A 27,287-nucleotide genomic window follows, 5' to 3' on the forward strand; every position below is an offset into this window, starting at 1 on the left:
CCGCCCTTCTACAGGACCTGGGTTCAGTTCCCGGCACCCAGACGGCAGCTCACCACCTTCTGTAACTCCAGTTCCAGGGGCCTCAACACCCTCTACTGGCCTCCTTGAGCAATTCATTCATGTAGCACACAGACATCCATGCAACATCCACACAACATGCATGCATCTATACGCATAAAATGAATATAAACAATGTTTAAAAAGAAGGACAAAAATGCAAGAAAAACCAATTCTGGTAATTCAAAGTCTGCTTGAGGCTGTGGAGCAAGCCACTCCGTAAGAAACAGCAGCTGAAGCACCGGAGTGCCCTGGTGTGCCTACCAAATGACAAGGGCCCCATATGAATTCACCCATATGAATTCACATGGTAGCCAAAGCCTACCTGACATGCTCGAGCAGTTTTATGTGTATTGAGGAGAAACTGAAAACAACCTAAATATCAAAAAAAGTAGACATGTTTATAGTAGGTGATAAACACTAAATGGATACCAGAGATGCTGAACACAGCACAGCAACTAGCAGAATGAAGAGAATTCTCCTTGATGAGGGGCGAGGGCCGTGCTTCTCTGTGGATATACGGACAAGGACTTAGAAAGCAGTTAGGGATTCTGTGGTTTAGCAAGCTGGCAGTGGTGGAATGTGTCTGCTAGGACCGGTGAAGTCTCACCAACATGACTGCCTGAACGTGAGCTGAACAAGGACAGCAGCAGACATGGAAAGCAGACAGGGAAAAGAGCAGGAGGCCTCAACCTACACAAAGAGCTACAGGCAGGGAAGGAATGCTGAGCGGGACCAGTCTTCCAATACCTATACCAAACGGTCATTCCCGAAAACATACAAGCAAGTAACAATACACACACTGGGCAGGTTACATCTAAGGATATGTATGTATACATGCACACACACACACACACACACACACACACACACACAATCAATAAAAAAAGAGTTCATGAATTCAAAAGAGAGCAAGGATGCGTATATAGGAGGGGTGAAGGGAGAAAAGGAAGGGAGAATGATGCAATTATAATCTCAAAAAATAAAAGAAAGTCACTTTTTAAAAAGGAATGAAGAGGGTGGTTGAGACTCAAAACACCATCTAAAAGAAAGCAGGCAGACACTTGCGATTCCCTTCCTGAAACTCAAGAAGGAGGGATGGAGTGAGAACTCGAGGTGTTTCTGCAGCAGCTGGCGGTTAGTAGGAGGGGCCCTGAGAGCTGCTGCTGGGTGTGATGTCCTAAGCCTGAGGCTGGATGATGCATACAAAGGAGTCTGCTGCACTAAAATAATAACATTCTCTGCATACTTACTCTCTGTACAAGTTTTTGCATATGTCACTAAGTTGTTTTCAAATTTGCTTTAATGAGAATACAAGACAAGAAAAGGGAAAAATAACAAAATTATGATCTAATTACTTAAGGTCAAGTAGGAAATTAGACTAGAAATCATTCTCAAATAAGATGCATTCGGGGGGCTCAGCGGAAAAAGCACTGGCCACAAAGCATGAGGACCAGAGTCCGGATCCCCAGCGCCCGCATAAGAAAGCCATACACAGTGATATGCACCTACAAAGCAACAGCAGGGAGGTGGAGACAGGTGGGTCACTGGAACTCACTGGTCAGACTGCTGTCACATATGTCAACTCCAGGTTCAGTGAGAGATTCTGCCTCAAATGATAAGGTGAGGACTGATTCAAAGAAGGCACTCAATGTGAACTTGTGGCCTTTACACTCATGCATACAAAATAAACAAAAATATAAAAATAAAAATGATGCATTTAATCTAGATCTTCACATACCCTTCTCTGATCATAGATGTGCTTCACTTTTGAGGATAGAGACTTCCTTAAATACATTTCCTTTTCTTAACTGCATACCCTTGCAAAAATTTAACTGTAAATATTTGGGATAATTTTTTAATTTTTTTTTTTTTTTAAATTGAGGACTGGGGAGGTAGCTCTGTGTTTGAGAGCACTGGCTGCTCTTCTAGAGGACCTAGGTTCAAGTCCCAGCATATACATGGCAGCTGATGACTCCTTGTAACTCTAGTTCCAGGGGACCTGACATCCTCACACAGACATACATGCAGGTCAAGCGCCAATCCACATAAAAAGAAATGAGCTTACTTGGCATTATAGAGGTTTATGTAATGAACTTAAACTGTTACCACACAAACTATGAACCACTACTTATTTTTCAAACTTTCTACAAGGAGCCTGTACTTCCTTCCTCCCACAGGCCTACCGTGCTGTGGATACATGTATGACTATGGCAAACATGTCCAAGGGTGAACTTCCCCACACGCGGTCTCTAAGACGCATCTGAAACAAGACTTTGCTGACCACATACAATGTATGTGTCAGACTGAAACTGGTCTTAGTAAGGACAGAGGAAATTCCAGTCTATCCACATTCATGTCACTAGATCATGTCTAATTTCTGGTATGATAGTGATACTGTTATTACAGCTTTATGCAGAATTCTTATCATTTTGAGGTGCATTCTAAAAATGTTGTGGATGAGTTCTGTTCCCAAAGGATGTGGGAGGACACATTCTGAGCTGACAAGCGCTGCAACTGAGCTATGGGGTTGAAGAGAAGGTAGCTACCTCTGCTCTTTCCAGAACATTTTAAATTGCCCACAAGTAAAAAACAGGCAACCAAACAAACAAAAAAACAGTAAAAATCACAAGCAAATAATTATTTTTCAAGATCTCTCACTTAGGAAAAATGCAAGTGTACTGTTCTCTGAACACAAGGTATTTGTAAAACTCATGACACGCTCATTTGTAACAGCCAGTCACATCACCAAATCACAAGGATGAGACCGCCAGAAGAAAACAATAAACTTCCCAGGCTGTAAAGAAGGCAGACACCCCAAAAGAGATACCGTGACTTAGTAGGTACACATTTCCTCTCTAACCCTAAAGCACTGAATGTCCTCACATGGGGAGAAAGGAAGACTTTTGGGAACGGAACCACAGGGTATGGTAAATTTATATTGTGTGTGAAAGCAAGTTCCAGGGACATAGGTAGGACAGAGATGCTGGACGCTGTGCTGGGGCCTCATTTAAAGATGGAGGCTCAACTTCAAAGACATCATCAAGACCCCCTTGTTACCTTCACTTTAAGACTGGGTTGAGAGTTCATGTAATTAAATAGTTGCTCGTAATTCCTGTACTGCAGATCCCACTCTGTGTATTCACTGAACCGGAAATCGTCTCCCAGAGGAGCCAGGAGAACTTTAGTACGGAAAAGTTTGGACTTTTTCCGGTACTGATCTAATAGCATTTGAGCCCTGTGAAAGAAAAGGAAAAACCATGAAAACGTATATCAGGAAAAGCTGACACCACAGCTCTGTAAAAAGATAACTTAGGGATTCAAGGGCATATTATATGGAAAGGTATCATTAATTTAAAAAAAATAGGTATAAGACAGACTTTTCCCATCACTTTTTGTCTATAAAACCAAAAATTCTGATTGTAGGGAAACCATATAGTTTTCCAACAGATATCCCTTTGAAAAATTACAGCACACTGAGAAGTTAATCTGCTAGAATCAACCCCCTTCCTTACCACAGCATTAGAGAGCAGGCAGCCCACACATTAAAACAATCTCATACAGGAAGATACAAGGATTCTCAACTACGTATCAATACTGAACTTGGCTCTACTTCAATATTCCACTTTCTAACTTAATTAAAAAAAAATTCTAATAGTTTGGTAAAACACAGAAGTACGCAAACTTTGAAAAAGATTAAAAGGTATAAATCATAACCCATAACATTTTATAGAATTTTATATTTCCTTTTCCAAAGGGACACCCATCCCTGCACACCTGCCACCAGCAGTCCCATCACTGTCACCGGGCCCTTTCTATCAGCAACAGACTCCTGCTTGGGAGCTGAACTCGCTCTTCTGGTTCCCGCCCTCCTGGACTTTGAACCATGACCCTCAAAGCCAGCCAAACACAATGTGCTGACTTCAACAGCCTTTCCACTTGAGATTCAGCATTCTGGAGTCACGCCTTTGGAGGATGCTGAGTTGGGGCAGCATTGAGAAAACAGGAAGAGAGGCTCACGAGATGAAATTAAGTAAGCAGATGAGCCCAGAATCACTCCGTGTACAGAAAGTCGAAGCTGAGGAAACTAGTGTTTAAATGACAAGGGTATTTTCTCGCCTGGTATTCCAATTTTCACTTCTAAGATTATCCAAAAGTAAATTCCAATTCCCAATAGAAAACTTATGAAAGTACCTCAAAGAACATCAGTGAGGAGCATTTTATGAAAAATAACATTTAATTAAACTTAGAGTCCCATACGGACTTTCTGAAATTTATAGTCTCTGAGACTGCTTTGCAAATAAAATTTCAGCAATCATTTAGCAGCTTGATAAGTAGAATATAACGCACAGTTATCACATGATTCTTAGTTTTCTGAGCTTAGCTTAGGTTTGTAACCATAGTGATCACACGATTCTTACTTTTCTGAGATTAGCTTCTGGTCAGGTTTTAATCCTTTTTACCAAGTAAATAACATTTCACATTTCCTAAAAACACTTTTAGATTATTACTCATAAATTCAAATGCATATGAGCAATGAGATTAACCACATATAAACAGAACTTCCTCCCCAGAAAAAGGAATAAAAAGAAAATATAACAACAGATAAAAAACATGTACCAAGAATGAGCACCCAATTACACTCCTGAGGTAGCCAAAATTTAGAAAAAAAAAATAGTAGACTAATAGAGGAAACATAGCTTAAATATACATGGCTTATAACAGAGAGAAAAGGCAGTACAAATATTGCCATGTCTTTACCTTTGATATCCTTCATAACCTGTGAACCCAGCTGAGAAAAACCAGCTACTACCTCATCCCTTGCAGCATCCTGTAGACACTCAAGAGATGGTGGGTGGGTGGATGGATGGATGGATGGATGGATGGATGGACAGCTAACTGGCCAGCACCCACAACTGAAGGCATGCAGCTACTATTTGTTCTTAACTTAGTCTATGCTAACAAATGTCAACTAAATCCCTAACTCTAAGATTGTCTGATATTCAGTGAAAAGAAGCAATTCAAAATACGATAGGTCAAAAATTAAAATGGTGGATGTTATTTCCTCTTTTGAAAATTAGAGGAAGCCAATGAACCAAAACTATCAAAAGATGGCACCTGTCTATTACAATTAAGTCTAATTCTCTTTAGCTACTGAACAGGGGGAAAGATGTCACTAAGTTAGCTGGAATCACTATAATTGATTTATTCTTATGACAATTTTTTAAAACAATAATAAGACGGCATATGGATATTAAGCAACCAGCAGCTCACATTTCAAAAAGTTTTTAAAACTCTACACAAGTATAGTACAGCTCATTCTCTCACATCCCTGAGGAGTCTGAAGCAACTTGAGAATCTCTGCACTCGGTAGGAGGTATATATTTGAGGAACAGTCTCTGAAAGGTTGCATAGCAATACAATTACACAAAATGAGTTTTGTCTCTAATAACACACCTCCACCAACAGGCACCTTCAGTAGCACCAAAACACTAAAGGGGTCCTCCCCAACTGAAACATCCGGATAACCAGGCAACGCCACTCACGGCCACTCTCCTCTTCACTATAGCCGCTGATAAATAAAGCCAAGCTAGCTCTCAAATGCCTGGCCAACCTCTCCTAGAGGTACCCTAGGCCCGGTCAGTGTCACAACCACTGTGAAGTGAGAAATCTGACGAAACACAGCCTCGTACACTCGAGAAGGCCGGCACAGGTCTGATACAATGAGGGGCTCACACTGGCGTGTATCCCTGATGACAATCCATCAAGGTCAAAGGGCCCAGTATCACTTTCCTCCTTTCAAACATTTGAAAAAGACTGTTTCAGTTTTTGAAATCAAAACATAAACATGTAATTTCCCCCTTCCTTTTCCTCCCTCCACTCTTTCCCATGTAACTTCCCCCTTGCTCTCTCTTAAAATTCCTGACTTCTATTTCTTTAATCGTTGATCTGTGTGTGCATGTGTGTGTGTGTGTGTGTGTGTGAGAGAGAGAGAGAGAGAGAGAGAGTGATCTGTGTGTTTAGTCTAAGTATATAGAAATCCTACAACTGCCACTTTACCAAACCACACATTTTTTCAAGTAATTTCTAAATACATAGATAGGATGCTATATAAATCCTAATTTATTTGTGAGATGAACTACACATAAACAGAACTCCCTTCTGGTTTATGCACCATCGTATCAATTTATTTAAAAAGTTATTCAACCATCCCCATGTAACCTCCCCCTTGCTCTCTCTCAAATTTATAACCTCTACTTCTGATACATATATATGTACATATATATATATGAAATATATACACATAATATATCACACCCCTCTCACTTTAAGTGTAAGAACTGAGTTTTGTAAGAGCCAAAGTGAGAAACTCTAAGTAACTTGAGACATTCCCTTCACCACGACACTTTTGCTGAAGAAACAGCCCATCCTTGCGACTTTTATTCACATGTATCTAAACATAAATAATTCTAATTTACGTCTTCTATAAGTCAAAAACATCAGAAAGATGCAAAGCTGTGTATTCAACTGAGCTGTGCATACTCACCATTATTGAAATCGTTATTAAGGTAAGAGATAATTATACTCTTCATGTGTTCCATTCCAATAAATATGTTTTTGCAGGTGAGTTACTTTTCTTACCAATTTGTACAACGGGGACCAAAAGTCTTATTATCAACAGAAGTATATGAAATCAATCAAACCCAGTAGAAAGCTTTTATAATGAGTATAAAGGAGATGGTAATAACAGCATATCACAGGCTAGCCATTGTATATTGATCCACCATTGTTCACTTGCCATTAAATTATAACCCCTAGAGGTATAGTCGAGGTGCTGGCATTTTGAAGTTGCTTTAGATCTGGTTTGAATGAGGATAATGCTGGCTGCCAACACCCATTTATTCGATCCTTCAACAATTCAGAGTAGCCACGGTGTTCTTGGTGTCTCACAAACCATGCATTTTTATACCTGCTTTGCACATTTCCCGGAGATATTGCTTCTGGTGGGACTCCCCAGGGACAACCATATCTGCCTCCAGGAAGCCGTTTAAAATCAAACTGGCAGCATATTTTAGGGTCAGGTCCACAGGTGTGAGGGATGTCATAGCTGTAGAAGGGCATCATGTGGCACAAAATATCTGTGACGGATCCGAGATCTAAAATAAAAAGCCAACATATTTCTGTTCACAAAACTGTTTCTCCCTAGAACTCTTCGAATGCCATGACTTCATACAAATCTAGGCAATGCAAGCTGTGCCCTAGACCAGCAGTCACTCTTCCACCCCAGAAGCACTTCCCAGTCACAGCTGAAGGAAGATCTGAGGCTCACCCTCATCCACCTCTTCTGTCTGCTGGAACTGAAATAGAAAAGTCCCCGATGAACCAGCGATTGCTGACGTGGAGAATACAACCTGAGCAAAAGTAAAAGTTACAGCTGGCTCATGCAAAATCATGACCTTGTCCACCCCAGGCTGCCAGCTTCTGCTACATCTGTTCCTAGGGGCACACTGTGACAGCTCCATCAGCCAGAGAGGCTAGGTGAGACAAGGAACAGGGGGAGAGCCGAAGGAACAAAGAAGAAAGGGTGGGCAGAGGAGGAGGAGAAAGCCCTGGCCAGAGGCCAGTTCCCTGCAGCAGGAGAGAAAGTAGAACACTGGAAAGTTCATGAAATGTCTCCTGCTGGTCCCCAGCAATGAGTCAGTGGCATTTTCCATCACAAAGGATAGACAGGAAAGGGGAATTTCCAATTCAAAAATCAAAGCAAGCCAAAATAGTATAGAAACTAAGTACAAGCTGCTGAGAGAGGATTGTGTTTTAGTTAAGCCCTCCATGTCAGCGTGAAACGGCTGCCCTGAACAGTCAGAAGCAGACCTCCAGGTGGGTAGAGGTTTGAGAGAATGACTCTACGCGTTAATGGCCCCTCCTTTTATGCATGTGTGCATTTCCAGTTTCTACGATGGGTATTGCTTCTTTAATAAAGACAAAGCAATCAACACATATTTTTAACAATGAAAATAATTGCTTCATTAAGAATAAAACACACATACAAACTCCACCTAATTTGAAAACATCTTTCAAGCAGCCACATACTCAAGCCTATTAGAGAAGACCTAACCAGTTTTAACTACTTCTTTGGCAAAACTTTACACTATTCAAAAACCCATGTTCCTGTGCTATACCCTGCAAGAGTCAATAAACTACACCCCCAAGTGACAGGACAATGGTCACTGATATTGACGCAGGCATACAGCCTGTCATGAGTCCCAAGTGGTGGTAACAGCCTCCAACTTTCTTCTTCTGACCAAGACATGGACCCAGTGTCTTTCCTAACGCCTGCCATTAGGCAGCTTATTTTACATAGTTCAGTCTCCTGTGTTTGGTTGTGTCTATATTGTATTAAATCAAAATACAATTTCCTTATACACAGGCTATTTTCTATATTCTGTCCTAGCTGTTGTAAATACATAAAACTACTCAATAATTTCTTGCCAACTGTACTAAATCAAAATATAATTTCCTTATACACAGGATATTTTCTATATTCTGTGCTAGCTTCTGTAAATACATAAAACTATTCAATAATTTCGTGCCAACTGATAGTTATAAACAATCTGAAACATGCCAATTTTTAAGCAAAGCATCTTCAAATTACTTTTTTTGTTTTTCACGTTAAGATGTATTATATCACCCCACACATGATGTAACACCCTGCAAAGTTTAGTCTTCGCTCTTCATTAAGGAAACTTCACTTGCAACAAACAGAAAACCACGACCAATCAAAACGCAGAGTCGTGGGGCACAGTCCCTTTGGATACAGCTACAAAACACTCCTGCACCTAAGGCTCAGGGAATATTGTGGAAGAAGGAGTAAAAAGATTGCAAGAGGCAGAAGACCAGAAAACTTGCTATGAGGCTGTCCTATCAACTCATGTCATAAGTTACATCCACAAACTCTAAGCACCCTGACTGCCCAAACGAGTATGAATGAGGAGGACACCAATGGACGTGCAAAAGTGGATGGGGAAAAAGCCAAGAGGCCTCAAAACCCTAAGCGAAGAGCTACACACAACTAAGGAATGCTGAGAGCAAAACAAATGGTCTTCTCAAGGAAGAACATATGAACTGGTTACTCAATACTAAATGTCAGCTCTGAAAACATGCATAAAAGTAATACTATACAGACTGTGCAGGCTACATTTAGAAAATATGTATAATATATGCATATAATAACAACAAAAACAGAGGACATTAATTTGAAAGAGAGCAAGCAGAGTATATGGGAGAGTCTGGAAGGAAGAAGGGAAAGGGAGAAATGTTTCAATTACATTATATATAAAAAAACAAAGAAGTAATAAATAAGATAAATTAAGATGTTCCTATTCAATGGGTGGTGTGAAGGTAGAGACCTTCCATGAAACCTAAACCCAGTCTCCCCCAGATAAAGCTGGATAAAATTTGCTTCCATTTGTCTGCTTACAGGAACGCTAAGGTCTCCCTGGTAGGAGAGGATCAAGGCCAGTTCGAGGCACTTTCTTATAAGACACAAAGACAAGAGAGAAGGAACACCAGCTGTGTGAGACACACAACTGCACAAGTTCTAAGGCATGCCCAACTCCCTGAGAAAACAGTGCTTTCCCCACGAGACCAAAGGGGAAGCATAAGCTGCCGCAATACTAAACGCTGTGCCTCTTTTGCTTCTGTTGGTCATAGAAATAACTCCACGGTTTTCCAAACATGAACGGACATCGATGTTTATAAGAATCTTGACATAACTACATGGAAAATAATTGTCCTATAACAAAAACTACCTTTTTGCAGTCCGGTGTACAAGGCCTGCGCTGTAAATAACACCCACTGTGGTGTGGTGCTTTGAATGAGAATTGCCTCATAGGCTCCTATGTTTGAACACTTGGTCCCAGCTGGTAAAACTTCTTGGAAAGGATTAGGAGGTGTGGCCTTGTTGGAAGGGTTGTGGTGGTGATGGTGTTGTAAGAGGTTGAAAAAGTGGTGAATTTGAGGTTTCAAAAGCCAATGCCATTCTAGTTGGCTCCCTATTTCATGGTTATGTCTCAAGATGCAAATTCTCAGCTACTGTTCCAGGACCATGCCAGCCTGCCTGATGGCATGTTCACACACACACACACAGTCATGATGATCATAGATTCTAACCCTCTGGAACTATGAGCCTCAATAAGCATTTTCTTTTCTAAGTAGGCTTGGTCTTGGTGTCTCTTGATAGCAATAGGAAAATGACTAAGACACCCACACTGGTGTAAGTTCAGAACCATACAGCTCAGTCAAATGGAATCATTGGCTTTCATCAAATACTATGTACCCCAGTTCTGCCTCCAAAACACTACATACCCCAATTCTGTCTCCAAAAGAATTCCAGAGTTTTTTGCAAAGAGAAGTGTTTTTTCACGGCATAATGGATTCTCTGGACAAGCATGTGTGAAAATCCAGAACGTTTTAGAAGATAAGCCATTGTAGGTGAATGTCCAAAAGGATCTATGGCCCAACCTGATCGAGGTTTCACTCCTGTTGATGAAGAAAAGAAGTGTTAGTTTTCTTTGTTTTTTTTTTTTGAAGGTAAGTGAAATAAAAAGAAGTTACAATACGTTGAGACTCATCAGAGTTTCACAGACTCCTGGGCTTAAAGAGAAAGGAAACAGTCACCATACCACCTCACAGCTATGATTAAGTGACTGCCAGCCACTGGAGGTAGACCAACACTCAGTCTGTCACAGAGGATTAGACAACCCAGAGACTGGATGATCTGTCACTTCAGGTTACCCATCAAATCTCAACAGCCTGCCATTAACACCTTTAAACAGCCCAGCATCACCATGTCACCCAAGGCAGACCTGATTGACATGACTGCCCTGCATGCTCCACTGAGTCTCAATGCATCCTGACGCTCTTCCTTTCTCCCTACCTAGAATGAGGTCAATGGAAGGTTTTGAACATGGCTCAGAGCAGTTACAGGAGCCATCATCTAAAACGTCCCTCTGCTTCACGGAGGACAAACAGTGACAAAAATAAATAAAGGCACAGGTTAGAGTTAATGACACAAGAACATTCATCTAGCATTATAAAATCTGATCACTCAGTTAGTCAAGACTCTCAAAGACGTCTTCTACACACAGTATAAAACTTGGCAAAACTAATAGAGCTGTGCTCAGATGTTGAGCATTCTCACACATCTGCAGTGCTGAGAGGCCTGAGGGTTACGACAATGGGTTACGGCTGAACCTGGCTTGGGTAGCAGTTATCAGTCAAGTAGCTATGACACAAAGAAACTCCTAAGACAGGAGAAAAAGGAACCTTGCTGAATAATTCTAAAGAATAATGCAGGAAGTAGCAAAGGAGACTGAGAGAAAAAGCAAAGACACATGCAAGACTCAATTAAGTCAAAATACACACACACACACACACACACACACACACGAGTTGGTGAGGAGAAGTAGGATAGTTAGTATTCTTGATGTATCTTCTATAAATTTATTATATTTAATTTCATCAATTGTGCTGGACAGTTTCATGTTGACTCAAGACAAGCTATAGTCATGTGAGGAGGGAACCTCATCTGAGAAAATCCCTCCACAAGGTTGGGCTGCAGGCAAGCCTGTAGGTCATTTCCTTAATTAGTGATTGATGGTGGAGGGCCCTGTCCATTGTGAGTGGGCCCCTGGGCTGGGGGTCTGGGCTTCTATAAGAAAGCAGGCTGAACAACAAACCTATGAGCAGCGATCCTCCATGGCCTCTGCATCAGCTCCTGCCTCATCTGAGTTCCTGTCCTGACGTCATCCTTCATGACAAACCATGGGTTTGAAGTGTAAGCCAAATAAACCATTTTGCTCCCCAAGTTGCTTTTGGTCACGGTGTTCCGTCATGGCAACAGTAAACCTAACTACGACATAATTATTCACATATCTGGGGAGAGTATGTGTGGGCAGAGTGGAGTCCAGAGGTGGGTACTGGATTCCCTGAAGCTGGAATTACAGGCGGTTGTAAGTTACCCAGTGTAGTTCTGTGAACCAAAAGCATCCTCTAGAAGAGCAGTCACTGCTCTTAACTGCAGAGCCTTCTCTCTAGTCCTCTCCTCCAAACTATTAATTATAAAGAAAAACTTTAATAAAGAAGTGTAGCAGATACCTTAGGCTGATCAAGGTTAACACTGCCAACATTGGCACAGGGAGGAACCATGTGCTGCTCCGAAGATGTAGTACTGGGATGTGCTGGCCAAAGAGATAAATACTACAGCACTAATTTAGCCTAACCCCGAGGAAACGAATTCAGATTGACAGACTTTTTCCAAAATTGGCTTGTACTCTTCAAAATACTGTTGTCAAGAAACCCCAAGAGAAGCTGAGGAAATGATCGAGATTAAGGAAAACTTAAGAGATGTGACAGCTAAATGTAACACGTGAACCTGGACCACACCCTTGACTCTGAGTGAGGATGAGCAACCTCTATAGGCTGTGGTGATGAGGGAGCTGAGATGCTCTGGAGCCTATGAACTATCCTGCCCTGCTACATCACTACTAACACGCCTGGTTTGACAACTATCTTCTAATTACAAATACAGGAGTCCTGATTTCTTAGCAAATAGACTACCAGGTGTTTATAGATCGAGACAAGAGCACCTCTGACTTACTGTCATGTGGTTCATTAAATCACACACACACATGAACCTATGTTCAGGATCTATGGCAGGCAGTCTCTCCCAGCAAACGCTCTAGAACACTTTACGAATTTGCAACTTAAGGAGTAAGTATCGTCACAAACAAAGGGGAAAGTGGGATTCTAAGTAGGCCTCCAAATGTCAGAGACTTTAGTATCCATCAGTTTAGAACTGCAGCGCCATTGGGGATTTTCCCCCTATGGAAATCACTGGAACCACACAGGAACAACCAGCTGCAATGGGAAAAGAAATCCAAACAACAAAAACACTGAAAAGAAAATACATACTGCATCAAAAAACAAAACAACAAAAAACAAACAAACAAACAAACAAAAACACAAAAAACAAAAAACTTGGCTATGAAAGGAGGTAAGGACTGGGAAGAGACGTCTGGATTCCAGAACTTACCAGGGTTTTCCTTGGCACTAAACAAATAATTTTTTAAGGGTAAGAGAAACATTCAGGAGTTATATAAAAAAACAAACTTTTTATAATTAAGAATAAATAGGAAATTCAGACTACTATAATAGTGTATGTCACAAGCAGTTACAAATTATGTTTGTTCTTCCTTCTGCTGAAATGCTACCATCCTGTTTTTCTATGCAGAATACCAACTACTTACATAAAGTATTGTTTAATACAGAAATTACTACATATAATTATTATTTTATGTTATAAAGAAAATGTTGGGCTTGTCATTGACATTTAGATAGAAAGCAGATTATATCTAAAATTACAGAAATAATTTTAGCATTATTTTAAAAATCTGCCTCAAACAGAAGGTTCTGTAGACATAAACTGTGGCAGTAAGTTTTTCCAAATGCCCATAACATTTTTGGAATGTAAAGGGTGCAATGCTGACTAGTTATGACATTAAATATCATAAACCAATAAATAATTCATATAAATGTAGCACATTAAGAAAGAAATCTCATCTCACTTATGAAAACAAATATAAAAATCATAAAACAAAACAAAAAAAAAACTACACAAATTGAACTCCACAGCACCCAAGCCAGAAGGGACTTGTTCTGGAAGTCAATGACTTTTTAATTGAGCAAACTGCCATCACACTCACACAACAAATTAGAAAACCCACATAACGTTAATAGTCATCTAAAAGAAATGCAGTATTACTGCAAATTAGAAAGTACTGAAAGGAATTTTCTCAACACTATTAAAAAATATCTACATAAAATAGATAACATCTACTATCTTTTTTTTAAAATATTTGTTTATTTATTATGTATACAATATTCTGTCTGTATGTATGCCAAAAGGCCAGAAGAGGGCACCAGACCCCATTGCAGATGGTTGTGAGCCACCATGTGGTTGCTGGGAATTGAACTCAGGACCTTTGGAAGAGCAGGCAATGCTCTTAACCTCTGAGCCATCTCTCCAGCCCAACATCTACTATCTTTAACCAATTTCATAAGTATCTGAAATAAGAAAGGCAATTGCCATTTTTAACATGTGACTATGACAGAATGTTTGAACAAAGAAAACAATATATGCTCTAAATACTAACTGTATTAAACAGATAATTATAGTAGGACAGTTACCATACGATAAATTATCTAAAATATTAGCAGTAATAAAGAGAGAAATTAAACTCACCACTCACACATACAAATCAAAAGGTGTCTTAAATACTAGTATTAAACAGTTAAAAGAAAGAAGAAAGGTACTGTGTCATGGCTGAGTTAATTGTAGACTTGGCAGATTCTAAAACCATCTGGGTGATGGGCCTTGGACATATCTGTGGGGAACTGTCTCGACCATGTCAACTGATGGGCAAAGACACTTCTCAGTTGCAGTTAGGGCCCGGGCTACATGTGTGGACACAGTGGGTTAAGCACTGGTTGGCACTCACTGCTCTCTTCTTAAGGTGGATTCAAGGGAGCAACTGCTTCATCTCCTAACACCTTAACTTTCCCCTCGTGACTGACTGTGACACGGAGCTGTGAGCTAAAATAAATTCTTTGTCCAATAAGTTGCATTGTGAGAGTATTTTATCACAGCAACGGTAGAAGAAACTAAGACAGGTCTCATCAAAAATCAAGGAACAGAGGCTGGCAAGATGGCTCAGTGGTAAAAGCACTCACTGTGTCGGCCTCATGACCCGAGTTCAACCCCCAGAACTCATGGTGGAAGGAGAAAGCAAACTCCTAAAAGCTGTCTTCTGACTCCCATGCATGTACTGTATGTAGTACACATATATCTGCATGCACCTACACACCACACATGTACATGGGGGACGGGCAACACTCAGAGACAGAGGGAATAAAATCTTAAACAAAAAATGAACAATCACAAAACGGTAGAAAAATGTCATACAGCATATATATGAACACACACACAAAGGTAACAACCCAATTGAAAAGAGTGAGACTTTAAAGCCTCAAAATAAGCAAAACAACGGGCAATAAACACAAAAGTGTACTCAACATTCTTAGCTGTGAAATAAACGCAAGCTGAAACAATAAAATCATTTTATCTCTACTGAAATCATTACTTGAAAAGACTGGCATTAGAAATGTTGGCAAAATATGGAACAAATTCATTGCTGGTTGAATGTACAATAGCAAAAGCACTCTGCAAAGCTTTGCCATACCTATAAAGTTAAGCACAATGGACCCAGCAATTCTATTCCCAGTATTTATCAATGACAAGGAAATATGCTTTAAAAAGAGCTCGTGAAAGCCTGTGTCATACAGCTAGCACCTAGAAGCACACTACAGACATTTCACAGGAATATGCTTTAAAAACCAAAAGCTGCCCAGCCATGAAAGGAGTGAATTAACAACATATGCAAGTCCCAAATGCAAAACCCAATCACTGCTTTATGGTAGTGACAAGATATAAAATAGCTATACAAAAATCAACACACAGAGTTATATACACCACCAATAACTACTCCTAACTGAATCAAAAAAATAAATCCCACTTACAGTGGCAACTAACAAAATAAAATATCTAGAAGCAAATACAACAAAGAAACGACAATAAAAGCCATGAAAACATTACTGAGGAAAACAGGATCTACACGAATGGAAACACAGCTCATGTTCACATAACAGGATTTCATGTGGCTAACACAGCAGTGTTTCTTGTTTGGCCAACATTCTACACATTCATACCAAAATCACAACTTGTATTTATTTATTTTTATCTTATGTATAAAAGTGTTTTTGCCTCCCTATAAAGTTATGTGCACAAATTTGCATGAAGTGCCCAAGAAGGCCAGAGGAGAGCAACAGATCCCCTAGAACTGGAGTTATAAGCAGGTTTCAGTGTTTACAAGTTATAGAGGTTCACAGATCCCAGGCTAGCCCGGACTCTACTAGGTAGACCAGGATGACCTCAACCTCCTGAGCTTTGGGACTACAGGTACACACCACCATGTCCAGTTTATGTGGTGCTAGGAACTAAACCCAGTGCCTTGTGCATGCGAAGCACTCTACCTACTGAGCCACATCCCCAAGCACAGCTAGTAGTACTGCAAATATTAATTAGGTGACCTAACATTCATGGACACGTATGTGCATGTACGTGAGCATGCGCGCGCACACACACAAACACACACACATACACACAAGTAAACAATTTTTTTCTCTTAAGTTGGTATGATCATGCTTCTTCTGAATATCACATTTTAATACAAAGCTATATAATCAAGACAGTACGATACTGGCATGAGGGTAGACATTCTCAGCAAGAATGACAGGACAATTCAAGAAGAGAAGAAGCATCTTTTCAACAGGGGTGTTAGGACAAAAAGACATCGTCATACAAAAGAATGAGTGTGGAATTCTACCCATATCTCACACATACACAGGCTAACTGAACCACAGATATAAAACCTAACCCCCAAAAATTATCAGAAAGAAAACTAACCCATGGTGTTGGCTCAGAAAATATCTTCTTACTATGCCATCAAAACCACGAGTGACAAAGAACATGGAAATCAGACATACTTGGGGACAAAACTGAACCTGAGCAGAATATGCACAGATTTTTCTTGGCCAAAACACTATTTATACAGCATGCACATTTTTTAATATTATAAAAAAAGATTGATTTAAAATATAAAGGAAGAGTATTTCACTGAAGGCACCCTGCATTTTGATATCTGTGGGGAATTCTAGACCCAATCTCCAAAGCTTATATTAAAAAAAAAAGGTGAGTGGGAGCCGAGAACAGAGGCAGGGAAGTCACAAGAGAGGTGGGCACTAACAAATATGAGGTTTGTTGTGTAGATGTGTAAAAGTTATAAAAAACAGATCATGGGATATCTGTGCAACTCTGTGAGCATAACATACCACCAAACTGTAGACTTTAAATAAGCACACTTTGTTATATGTAAATCTGTCACAATCAAGTTATAAGAAAAAATTATACTGTGCAAAGAAACTAGATGCAAAGGAGTATACTATGAATCCATATGTGAGCTCTTCAAAAAGCAAAATGCATCTACAAAAGCAGAAATCCAGGAGCATTTGACTGGAAGGAGGGAGGGGAGGGGAGGAGAAAGCACTCTCAGGTGATATATAAAATGAGTATATATGTATATCTGCCAAAACTCACCAACCTCTATGTTGAAGATGTATACATTGTACAGCATGCAAGTTATATTTCAACGAAAGCTGAACATTAAGAAAAACCCACAAGTGCAGTGAGGTGGTTTGAAAGAAAATGGCCCCCAAAGGGAATGTTACTATTAAGAGGTGTGGCTTTGTTGGGGTGGGTGTGGCCTTGTTGAAGGAAGTGTGTCACTGTAAAGGTGGAGCTTTGAGGTCTCAGATATGCTCAAGCCACACCCAGTGTCTCAGTTCACTTCCTGTTGCCTGTAAGTCAAGACATAGAATATTGCACTCCTTCTCCAGCACCATGTCTGCCTGCATGCCACCATGCTCTCTGCCATGATGATAATGGACTCAAGCTCTGAAAATGTAAGCCAGCCCAGGTAAATGTTTTCCTTTACAGGAGTTGCTGTGGTCATGGTGTCTCTTCACAGCAACAGAAACCCTGACTAAGATGTGAGGTTTATAACCAGTGGCTCTCTCGGCTTATGACATATGTCAGTGTTTAAGGAAAGTGGTTATTGTGTACAGATCTGAAAGCTTCCCCTGTCCCCACACGATCACCTAGGCTTGCTGACTTGTTAGAACTTGAGTGTCCGAATACTGTCACACAGCTGTGACTTAGGACAGGGAAAGGACAGAGTAAAAGCATCAAAGATAAAAGGCACCACAACAATGGTATGGGAAGAGAAAAAAAAAATCTGTTAGTAACTGGTATGTGTGGAAGTTTTGTAGGATTTCTTTGCAGTAGATGTAACTGTGTTAGAATAAAAAGGAAAGAAATAATTATAATAGTGAGGAATTCTTATCCCTAACAGAGAAAAAGTTAAATAATAAATTATCTAGAAATAAATTCAATAAAAATCATAAATGCTTATCATATAAATGCTATAAAAGTTATGGTGAGATATGAAATATTTGAAAAGAGCTTCATGCCATGTTATAGGCAGGAGAAGATGTCAGTCCATTCCAGGTTTTAGTGAATTGTAGAAGATGCTGTCAACCCCACAACCTTCTCCTCATTTCTCTTGGGAGAAGTCTTTTCTCAGATGGACTGTCTGCATAGGTCCAGGCACAAAAAGGACTGACTGCCCTCTACAGTACCATCTCCCTGGAGACCATCACCATTGAAACAAGTCCTGTCTGTACCTCAGTGATAAGCACCCGACTCATCAACTCAATGAGATAAAATATTCAAAAAATGCCTTATCCTCAAGGTACTGTTTGCTAAACTGGGTGGTAGGGGAGTGTTTCTGCTACCAAGTGCCCTCTTTCTTACACATTGCTTAGAGAAACTAGGGTAAAGACCAAAGCACAAGCAAGATGCGCCCAATGAAACACTCTCAACAGTGTACACTTTATGTCCCTGTCTCCAGAATCGTCCACGATACTACAAAGGCCTTTACTTTTTCTTCTCCCCATACTCATTTTGGATTAAGCAAATAGGGTTTTGCCTCCTATGATCAAGGCTTAACCAATATATAATTAAAATAATAAACTAAACAAAATAAAAAATGGAAAAAATAAGATATAAAACAAGATCAATGACCTTAAATGGAACTATCGTGTCTATGAAATTGAGATAATAACCTAATAAATACGATTAGCGAAGAATAAATTATTCAACAATTACGAGGACTATTAGTTCAGATTCCCTAAGTGCAACTTCCCCAAACAGCCCAAAATGAAAGGGGAGAGGGGGACACATGAATACATACCTAAGGGGGGGAGGAACACATGAATACATACCTAAGCGGGGGAGGAACACATGAATACATACCTAAGGGGAGGGGGACACATGAATACATACCTAGATTTTTTTCCAGCCATTGATGCCCTTCAATTAGTTGGTCAATTAAGGCAAAATAATGTGCCGTGGCTTCATCAGGCATAACCCAGCCACCGGTCACAATCTCGAGCTGACCATTCTGCAGTAAGCTAGGAGAAAATAGATAGAGGTTAAGGTAACAACGGCGACAAAGTTCCGAGAAGAAACTGAAATACACCAACATAATGATGAACCTTTACAAGTGGCCTGCACTTAAGTGGGGGTGGGGGTGGGTGGAGGGAGTGGGCATTTCTTTTGAAAGCAGTCACTGAGTTTCAACTCCAGCCCCCAGGGATGAAGTACCCATGGTAAAGGATTATTTTCCCAGGACATGATTTCCATGGAGGTATAGTAGGAAGAAGACTTCTGGGGTCGGGAGCTCTGGGGTTTATTTTTGAACCTCACAGTCACTGAGCAACATGCTCTACTCAGGCGATGAACCTGGTGTTTCCTGGAGGGCTGTCATTTCAAAGATGGTGTCTACTTCAAAATGCCAGTATCAAAAAGCGTTATTTACCTCTGCTCTGTCAAGGTAATTAAGCACACCACTCAGTAAATGCAATAATTAAGCACTGTGTTTCAGTTTTAGTAAAATGTGGGCGATATGGCTTTTTTGGGGACTGTTGAAAGCTATACCATTACTGTTATTTGTTTGCTGAGTATTCCTTTGCAATAACGCCATGCAAGACAATGGTTACTAATTGTTAGTTACTAGCATCTCTTTCTTTTTCTTTTGTGTTTCCAATATAACCACCTGTCCATTTGAGAGGTGTGGAAGTTCGCAGAGCCAGGAAGCTTTTATGAGTATTCACTAAGACGTGATGAAAAAGAAAAAAAGCTAGAATTTCTAAAAACTTCATTTATTTAAGGACACAATTAAGTCCAAGAGTGCTGTTCCCTCCCATCTTCTGGACAATGGGCTTTTACTCAGTTAGTTCTTTTGTGCTGACCCTTGTATCTAAGTCTGCCACACTCCAGAGACCGCTGGACTAGAAACCCGAGGTTGATAACCAGACTTGTAAGCACAGAGTGGAGTTTAGCTCCTGCCCATCAAATATGGACATGCTTTCAATTTCATTGTTTCACTATCCTAACGAACACATAGTTTAGAAATTTTCAGATATAACTGCTTAAAAACAAATGATTTGCTGGGCTTAACTAGGCAGAAACTTCAACTAAAATGAAAGAAAAAATATTCCAAAGATAGAACTTTTCCTTTTCAATTTATATCAGCTTTATTTTGCTTGGAAAAAAAAATAGTCCTATCCTATTTGCTATAGGCCTGAATGGTCTCCAAGAACAGCCAACTAAGGAAAGCATTATGCAATATATTCAGGAGGGTGATTTCTCCTGCTGCGCTTGTTAGTAACACATCCCTTCCTTGGGAAGCCTTGGCTGCTACTCCGAAGGTACTCCGAGTTCTTATCTGTACACAATGGGTACTATAAAGATGCCTCTTTCTGACTGAGACATTATCAAGTGATCTCATACTGCTCCTCTTCATCTAACCTGGACAGTTCTAGCTACCTAGGTGTCTCAACCCAAATACAGTTTACCCAGAAGTGTCCAGGGGGCCCTGAGCAAGTCAACACTCCCCCTGCCTCCTCACTGTATGACAACACAGCTTTTATCACAAACCAAAAGTACCTGTTTATTCCTATCTGTCATCTGCCCTCCCTCCCACCCACCGACATAATGCAGGCAACAAGGGAACAGGGATCAGACAGGCAGTTACATGCCCAACACTGAGAAGCCTGCTTTTGAGTAATGGTTCGTGAGACTTTCCGTTTAACATCGGTAATTAACAAGTAGTTCAAATTAGGTCAGACTTGCATACAAAATAAATCAATAAGGATAAAGTCGGTTAGAATGGCGTTTCAATGATGCAGACGGTGGTAGAAAATATGGAAGAGGGGGAAATAAGGTTCCTAAGAACATATCTGCGAGAACTCAGGCTATGATTGGGACAAGAAGAAACGAGTACTGGCAACACCGCAAAGGTGACTCAGAGTTCCCCAGTCCAGGTGTTTAATAGAGTGATGTTAACCAACATTAGACTGAGTGGGGAGAAGTCGCTCTGCAGTATGAACGTAATTCCGTCTGGGCCAGGCCACAACAGCAGTGTTTCCAAAGGGGGTTGACGGCAATGGCCAGTTAGATCAGGGGGAGTCCCCTGGATAAAAATCGGTTTCCCAGACAGAAAGGGAAGGAAATCAGGATGGACAAGGAGTCTTTAAAAAGAAAATTGAACAGAGTCAAAGGTAGGAAAATGAGCAAAAATGGAATTGATAAGAAATGTTAAAGATAAATAAATCTATGAAAAACATCTAGAAAAGAGTCAAGCAGCAAAACCTGCCCTTATAGTTTGTAAAAAGTGCTAACGTCACTGTAACTATGACAGAATAGACACAAAGTGGGTCAGATGGTAAAACTGAGAAGCGAGTTGTTCAAATACTGGCATAAATACAGGCATCAGAGTGATTAGAAGAAAGATCACATGAGAAAACTAAAGATCACATGGAAACCCAGGGACTTTTTCCGAACACTGTGTTCATGCAGGCCTTTAAGAAAAACTGATAAGCAGGCCCAGACCAGAGCAAGAGCGGTTTCAGTTTCTCCGAGCATCGTTTATCCAGACAAGACAAAACACTAAGTAGGAGAAAACAGTGTGAATCTTAAATATGCAGTCACAGCCTGTACTGTGACAGGGGACAGGCTTAATGAGGTTAGCAAACCCACCTAGTCTGTGGCGGCATCTGTCTTCCTACTCTGTGAGCCTGGGAGCCATCCACAAGAATAGGAAAAACCAGATTATCAAGCCAAGCTTCTCACAGCCAGGAAGGTTTGGTTTGACATAAATACTTACTGAAGCGGACAAAAGAACCTGCCATGCCTTCATTCACACATTCACCGTGTCAACAAGAACAAGAGAAGTGCAGCCAAACGATGGGTCTACAGCAGCATCACACTTACAATCCATACTGTTTGCAGTCACGTGACAGTTCCTAAGACAGATTGTGACTGTACTTTCTAGACTTCAATATTCAAAAGAAAAACAACGGGAAATACCTATAGCTACAGAAATATTTACTTAAATATAATGTACTCAGTGTTCAACAGGACCAAATAAAGCATCATCTGGATGAGCAGAAGAAAACAATCAGACAAGGCATGTCTGCCACGTAAAGGCTCTCTGCTGTCTGTCAGACTTTCCGATGCACATGTCCAATCCTAACTTGTAAACATGAGACCTACATGCAAACATAAGCAGAGAATACACGCCTAGCAAATCCAACAGCCCAGAAGCCAGCCCCTAACTTCCAAAATCACTAAAGCTCACACTTCACTTTTTACAGCGGCGGCTAGCTGCCTGGTAGAAGACACTAACCACAGATCCAACTCTCCTTCAGTGCTGGGGAATTTCATAGAAAACGCTGAGAGAAATTACTGATCAAAAATAAGCCGAGTGTGTCTGTCGCTGCTCATTTGGCCCAAGACACAGCTCTTAGACTTAAGAATTCACTGCAATGCTCGAGAAGCGGTAAATCATTTTTAGTGAGTGTCATGTCTTCCTCCATGTAGACTCATCAGACAGACATTTGCAATTTGGTCACACACAGAAGGAGACACTCAAAGAGCTTTTCTCCCTAATGGGGAAATTGTTACAGACAACTTAGTAGCAAACAATGCATCATTTAGCAAGCTTCAAAGAATCACAAATTAATTTCACATGAGAAAATGAGATGAATTTGTAATTATGCATTGGGGGAAATATGAAATAATGTAAGATGACATCCTGGGTTTCATTCTTAAATACAAAATTAGTTAAATGGAAAAATTAAAAAAAAACCCAAGATGATGTCTCCTAAAGAATCAACTAATGCCCTGAAGACTTTTGCCAATCAGATCAACCGATGCGCACTCCTTTTGTGTGCACTATCTAGTAGGAGAACACAAGCAGAACTTTTTTAACCCCCATATGATAACCCCTGATTCCTGGACTTCCTAATGCCCTGGACACGAGACTTCAGAGACTGCATATAAGAGAATAAGAAGACATGAGTCATCTCCATTATTCCTTCATTTACTTCATATCAACTTGTTCCCTCCCCCAGTTTGTCATGTCTTAGCAGCCTAGAACATCTTCCCTGCTAACACTGGTCTACCTAGCTCTTAGGAATGAATTCACTATTAGCCATCACATCCTACCCAAACTTCAACGAAGCTATCACCTTTCATAAGCTCACCAACCATCTTTCATAACATTTACAACTTAAACTAATTATACATCTGCATGTTTACTGTCTTTTTCCTCCAATAGAGCACAAGCTCCAGGCAAACGGGAATTCCATCTGTTGAACATTTAACATTTAGGGGTTCCTACCAGTACAAAAACGTGAGAGAGGGGTACCAATAACACGCGAGGCAAATAAAGAGCAGGCGTCAGAGATGACAGAAATAACTGAGCTCTACAAAAGAAAAAGAAATGTAACCTCATTCAGAAGGAAACACAAGCTGAACAGAAAGTGGCCTGCCGCGTCCCCTATCAGGTTACACAGATCAGAAGGTTGCGCAACATTCTATGACGCCGCAGATGCGTGGACACAGGTATTCACACACGCTAACGCCAGGATTGATCCAGCTGCAGACTGCATATATATCCAGAGGCACTCAGAAAAGTCAGCAAGAATTAATACTAAGACAAAAGATAGGCTCTGTATTTAGCAAGGAGCCGGAAGTTAACAACTGGGTCACAGTTGGCCCTGATAAATTAAGCAAGTTTCTTTCATAAGAGACTTTCTAAAAGTTCTTCAAGATATGCATTTCAAGGCTGGGCATGGTGGCACACACCTTTAATCCCAGTATTTGAGAGGCAGGAGGATCTCTGTGAGTTCAAGGCCAGCCTGGTCTACAAAGTGAGTTCCAGGACAGTCAGGGCTACACAGGGAAACCCTGTCTCAAAAAAACAAAAAATATGTACATTTTATTAATTCATCTTTTATTGCCAAGTAGTGTTCTATTTTTTTAATCCATCATCTTGTTGACAGACATCTGAACTATTTCTAGTCTACTGTGGAAATGTAAGCACAAATCTTTTTGTGAGCATGATTTCATTCCTCTCAGATCAGTTTCCAGACCAGCACGTATCATGCGTGTTCATTTGGAAAACTCTTGAGAAGTCACCCTCTTTAAGCTCCTCCCAGCAAGCCACTCGAGTGTCCCAGGGGCTGCACATTGTCCCCGACCTTTGCTGCCATTCACCTTTTACACCGTAACTGCCTGGAACAGTAACTTCCCCCAGCCTCTGCAATATCCTCTGCGCTGACCAATTTGCAGGTCAATTTGAGACGCCATGTACTTGCTAATCTTTGGACTTTAATCGAAGCTTTCTCCTTTCTCCTCAGAACCTGGAATTCCTTCCCCGTCCTCTCTTCTCGCTAGTCACTCTCAGGTTTCATCCCGAATACTACAAGCCTCCAAACTCTACTGAAAACAACGGTTTCTTACAGTGGTATGTTTAACTGTGCTTTGCCTCTTCCCTGAGGGCTTACCTTGGATCTTAGCACAGTAAATATTTGTTGGATGAATAGCACAGTAAACAGGGGAAGGCTTCTGGGATGAGGTAATATTTTACCTGAGTCATGGGAAAGATTAGATATGAAATTACCCAATGTATAAAACAACAATGTGTGTATGAGGCCATCCCGGCCTGGAAATTACTGAGGCATGCCTAGGGGCAAAATTTAAGATGGGAGGCAATCAGGGACAAAGGCAGAAAGCTGAGCAAGAACACAATGGTTGCACTTTTGAACTTGAGTGTCACCGAACACCTCAGAGCACGGAGGTAACATGGCAAGAAAACTGTTGGTGACACAGAAGGCACTCAGAAGTGGCAGGATGCTGACTAGGCAGAACTGACAAGGATTTGGACCTAATTGGTCATGGTCTGAAAAACAAGGAGCCACAGAGGTCAAGAGCACTGAGTTCAAGGGCAGCAGCACCACCCTGGTCCTTTCTCCATTGCTAGTGGGGAGGATAACAGAGCCCCAGCAAGGAAAGCTAGAGAGCTCTGAGGCTTAACATGCCTGCCACACAGCACACACCCAACAGGCCTGGGATTCTCCTACCAGATCATTACTGGGCTTTAGACCCAGAAGTACTTCAAATGCTGGGCAACCGGACCCTGGAGGCAGAGGTGGGCCAGATCTCTATGAGCTCAACAAGGCCAGCCTGATCTCAACGGACAACTAGGGTTACACAGGTAGACCCTGTCTCAAAACAAAACAAAAAAAAACACTCACACAAAAACAACAACAAACACAGCCATCGTGAATGAAGAGAAGTGGTAAAGGTGACGGAGAGTGTCCCCTCAACAGGTGAGGAACTGAGCAGAGGAAGAGCCCAGGAAACAGCTGCTTCCTGTCAGCAGTGCTCTGGTCTCTGATGAAATGCCGCAGGCTCTACGAACAATTCAAATCTGCAGCTGACTCTAGACTTCACAAGACACACGGACTTCACACTGCTCTGGAGATTTTACAGCAGCCTTTGGTTAGACACCATAAAACCCGACCTCTATAAATGTGTAATAAATGAGTCGGTGTAAGAGCATTAATGGCCCATTCTTCTGGGAAAACCCAAAGTGTGCATCCGCTAAAGTCTTAGTACTTAAGCAAGTAGCGGCAAATATTTCTGCGCTCAATGAAATGTTCGGCTTAAGTACAAGGCTGGATAAATGTAACAGGAGGCTTAATATATTAGAGGAATAGATATGCCTCCTTGAAAAAATAACAATAAACCTACAAATATGGCAAATTACAATGTCTACACTGAACAGTAGGCAGCAGACATGAATACAATTTCACACCGACCAAAATAAACCCACAGTGAGGCTAGTCATGAGTAAACACACAATGTTCCCGGTTCCAGGCACCCAGTGGGTTTCTGCACTAAACACTGCCCGTGACAGCAGGAGCAGATGCAGCCCAAAGGCCATTCCACTGTCTCTGGGCCCAGGCAGGAAGTTCAACAGAAACAAACATTATCCAGCTGGTCCGCATTTCAATGGGTGCAGACAGCATGTAGTACCTAACCACACACAGCCCGGGATATCCCAATGTGAAGCCAGAAAGGTAACAAAACAAGCGCAGACCGAAAACATGCTGATGACTTAATGGACGGAAGTTTCTTCTAAATCCTCCAGACACATCTTCAAAGGGGGCACTGCGACCGTAATGGATTAAATTATTCTGAATTATAAAAAGCAATAAAAAGCTCAATGTTGTTTGAATGGATCTCTCAGTTAACTTGATTCTCATCTTTAAAGGTTTATGAAGCTATGGGGAAAGAAGGCAACAAATCATTGATAGAGTTGTTCCCAGGATCACTTCTGCTGCTTCTGCTAAGTTCCCCCCACATCAGCTGGTTTTCTTCTGGGGACAAGGAAGGCTTCAAGGGACTCTGTTAGAATCCAGAGGCCTGTGGGGCAGCAGCTTTCTACATTTAGGTTTAGGCATTATCTTCATAAAGTAGGAGGGGGGGTGGACATTGCATTAACATTTTAGCAGGCATCAAAAAAATCTTATCAGTCACCTACTTAGCACTAGTTAAGAATTTTAAATAATGGGAACAAAAATCTAAAGATGTGTTAAGTTTGCTACAAAAGGGACAGATGTGGCCTATGTTTACACAACAAGCACTATGGGCACTGGGTTCAAGTAAGAAAATAAATGCAACTTCTCTAGATAAGCAGTTCTCAACCCCTGGGTCACAACCCTTTCAAGGGTTGCCTAAGACCATCAGAAAACACAGGTATTTACATTATAATTCATAAATAGTAGCAAAATGACAGCTATGAAGTAGCAATGAAAGTAATCTCACGGTTGGGGTCACCACAACACAAGGAACTGTATTTCAGGGTCACAGCATCAGGAAGGTTGGGAACCACTGCTCTAGATCCGTAGTCAGATGGCATAATGGAACACATGTGAGTAGTCATAGCCAGGAGACAGTTTCAACAAACTTAAGGAAAACCAAAACTCAATTTTCTGAAAGAGCTGTAATTAATACACACACACACACACACACACACACACACACACATCTATTGCCTAGCAAAATGGCGTCACTAACCATC

General features: G+C 40.9%; 1 protein-coding gene across 1 annotated transcript in view; it reads right to left on the reverse strand.

Annotated features, from left to right (window-relative positions):
* Man2a1 (mannosidase alpha class 2A member 1) overlaps positions 1–27,287 on the reverse strand; it is a 163,001-nt gene that overhangs the window by 90,026 nt on the left and 45,688 nt on the right. The window contains exons 5-8 of the mRNA XM_038339431.2: positions 19,136–19,263; positions 10,423–10,596; positions 7,028–7,214; positions 3,118–3,295 (exon numbers count right to left, since the gene is read on the reverse strand). Of these exons, the coding sequence (XP_038195359.1) occupies positions 3,118–3,295; positions 7,028–7,214; positions 10,423–10,596; positions 19,136–19,263 (667 nt within the window). The remainder of the gene's footprint in view (positions 1–3,117; positions 3,296–7,027; positions 7,215–10,422; positions 10,597–19,135; positions 19,264–27,287) is intronic.

Source organism: Arvicola amphibius, chromosome 8 (genome assembly GCF_903992535.2).
Source record: "Arvicola amphibius chromosome 8, mArvAmp1.2, whole genome shotgun sequence".
Taxonomy (NCBI): domain Eukaryota; kingdom Metazoa; phylum Chordata; class Mammalia; order Rodentia; family Cricetidae; genus Arvicola; species Arvicola amphibius.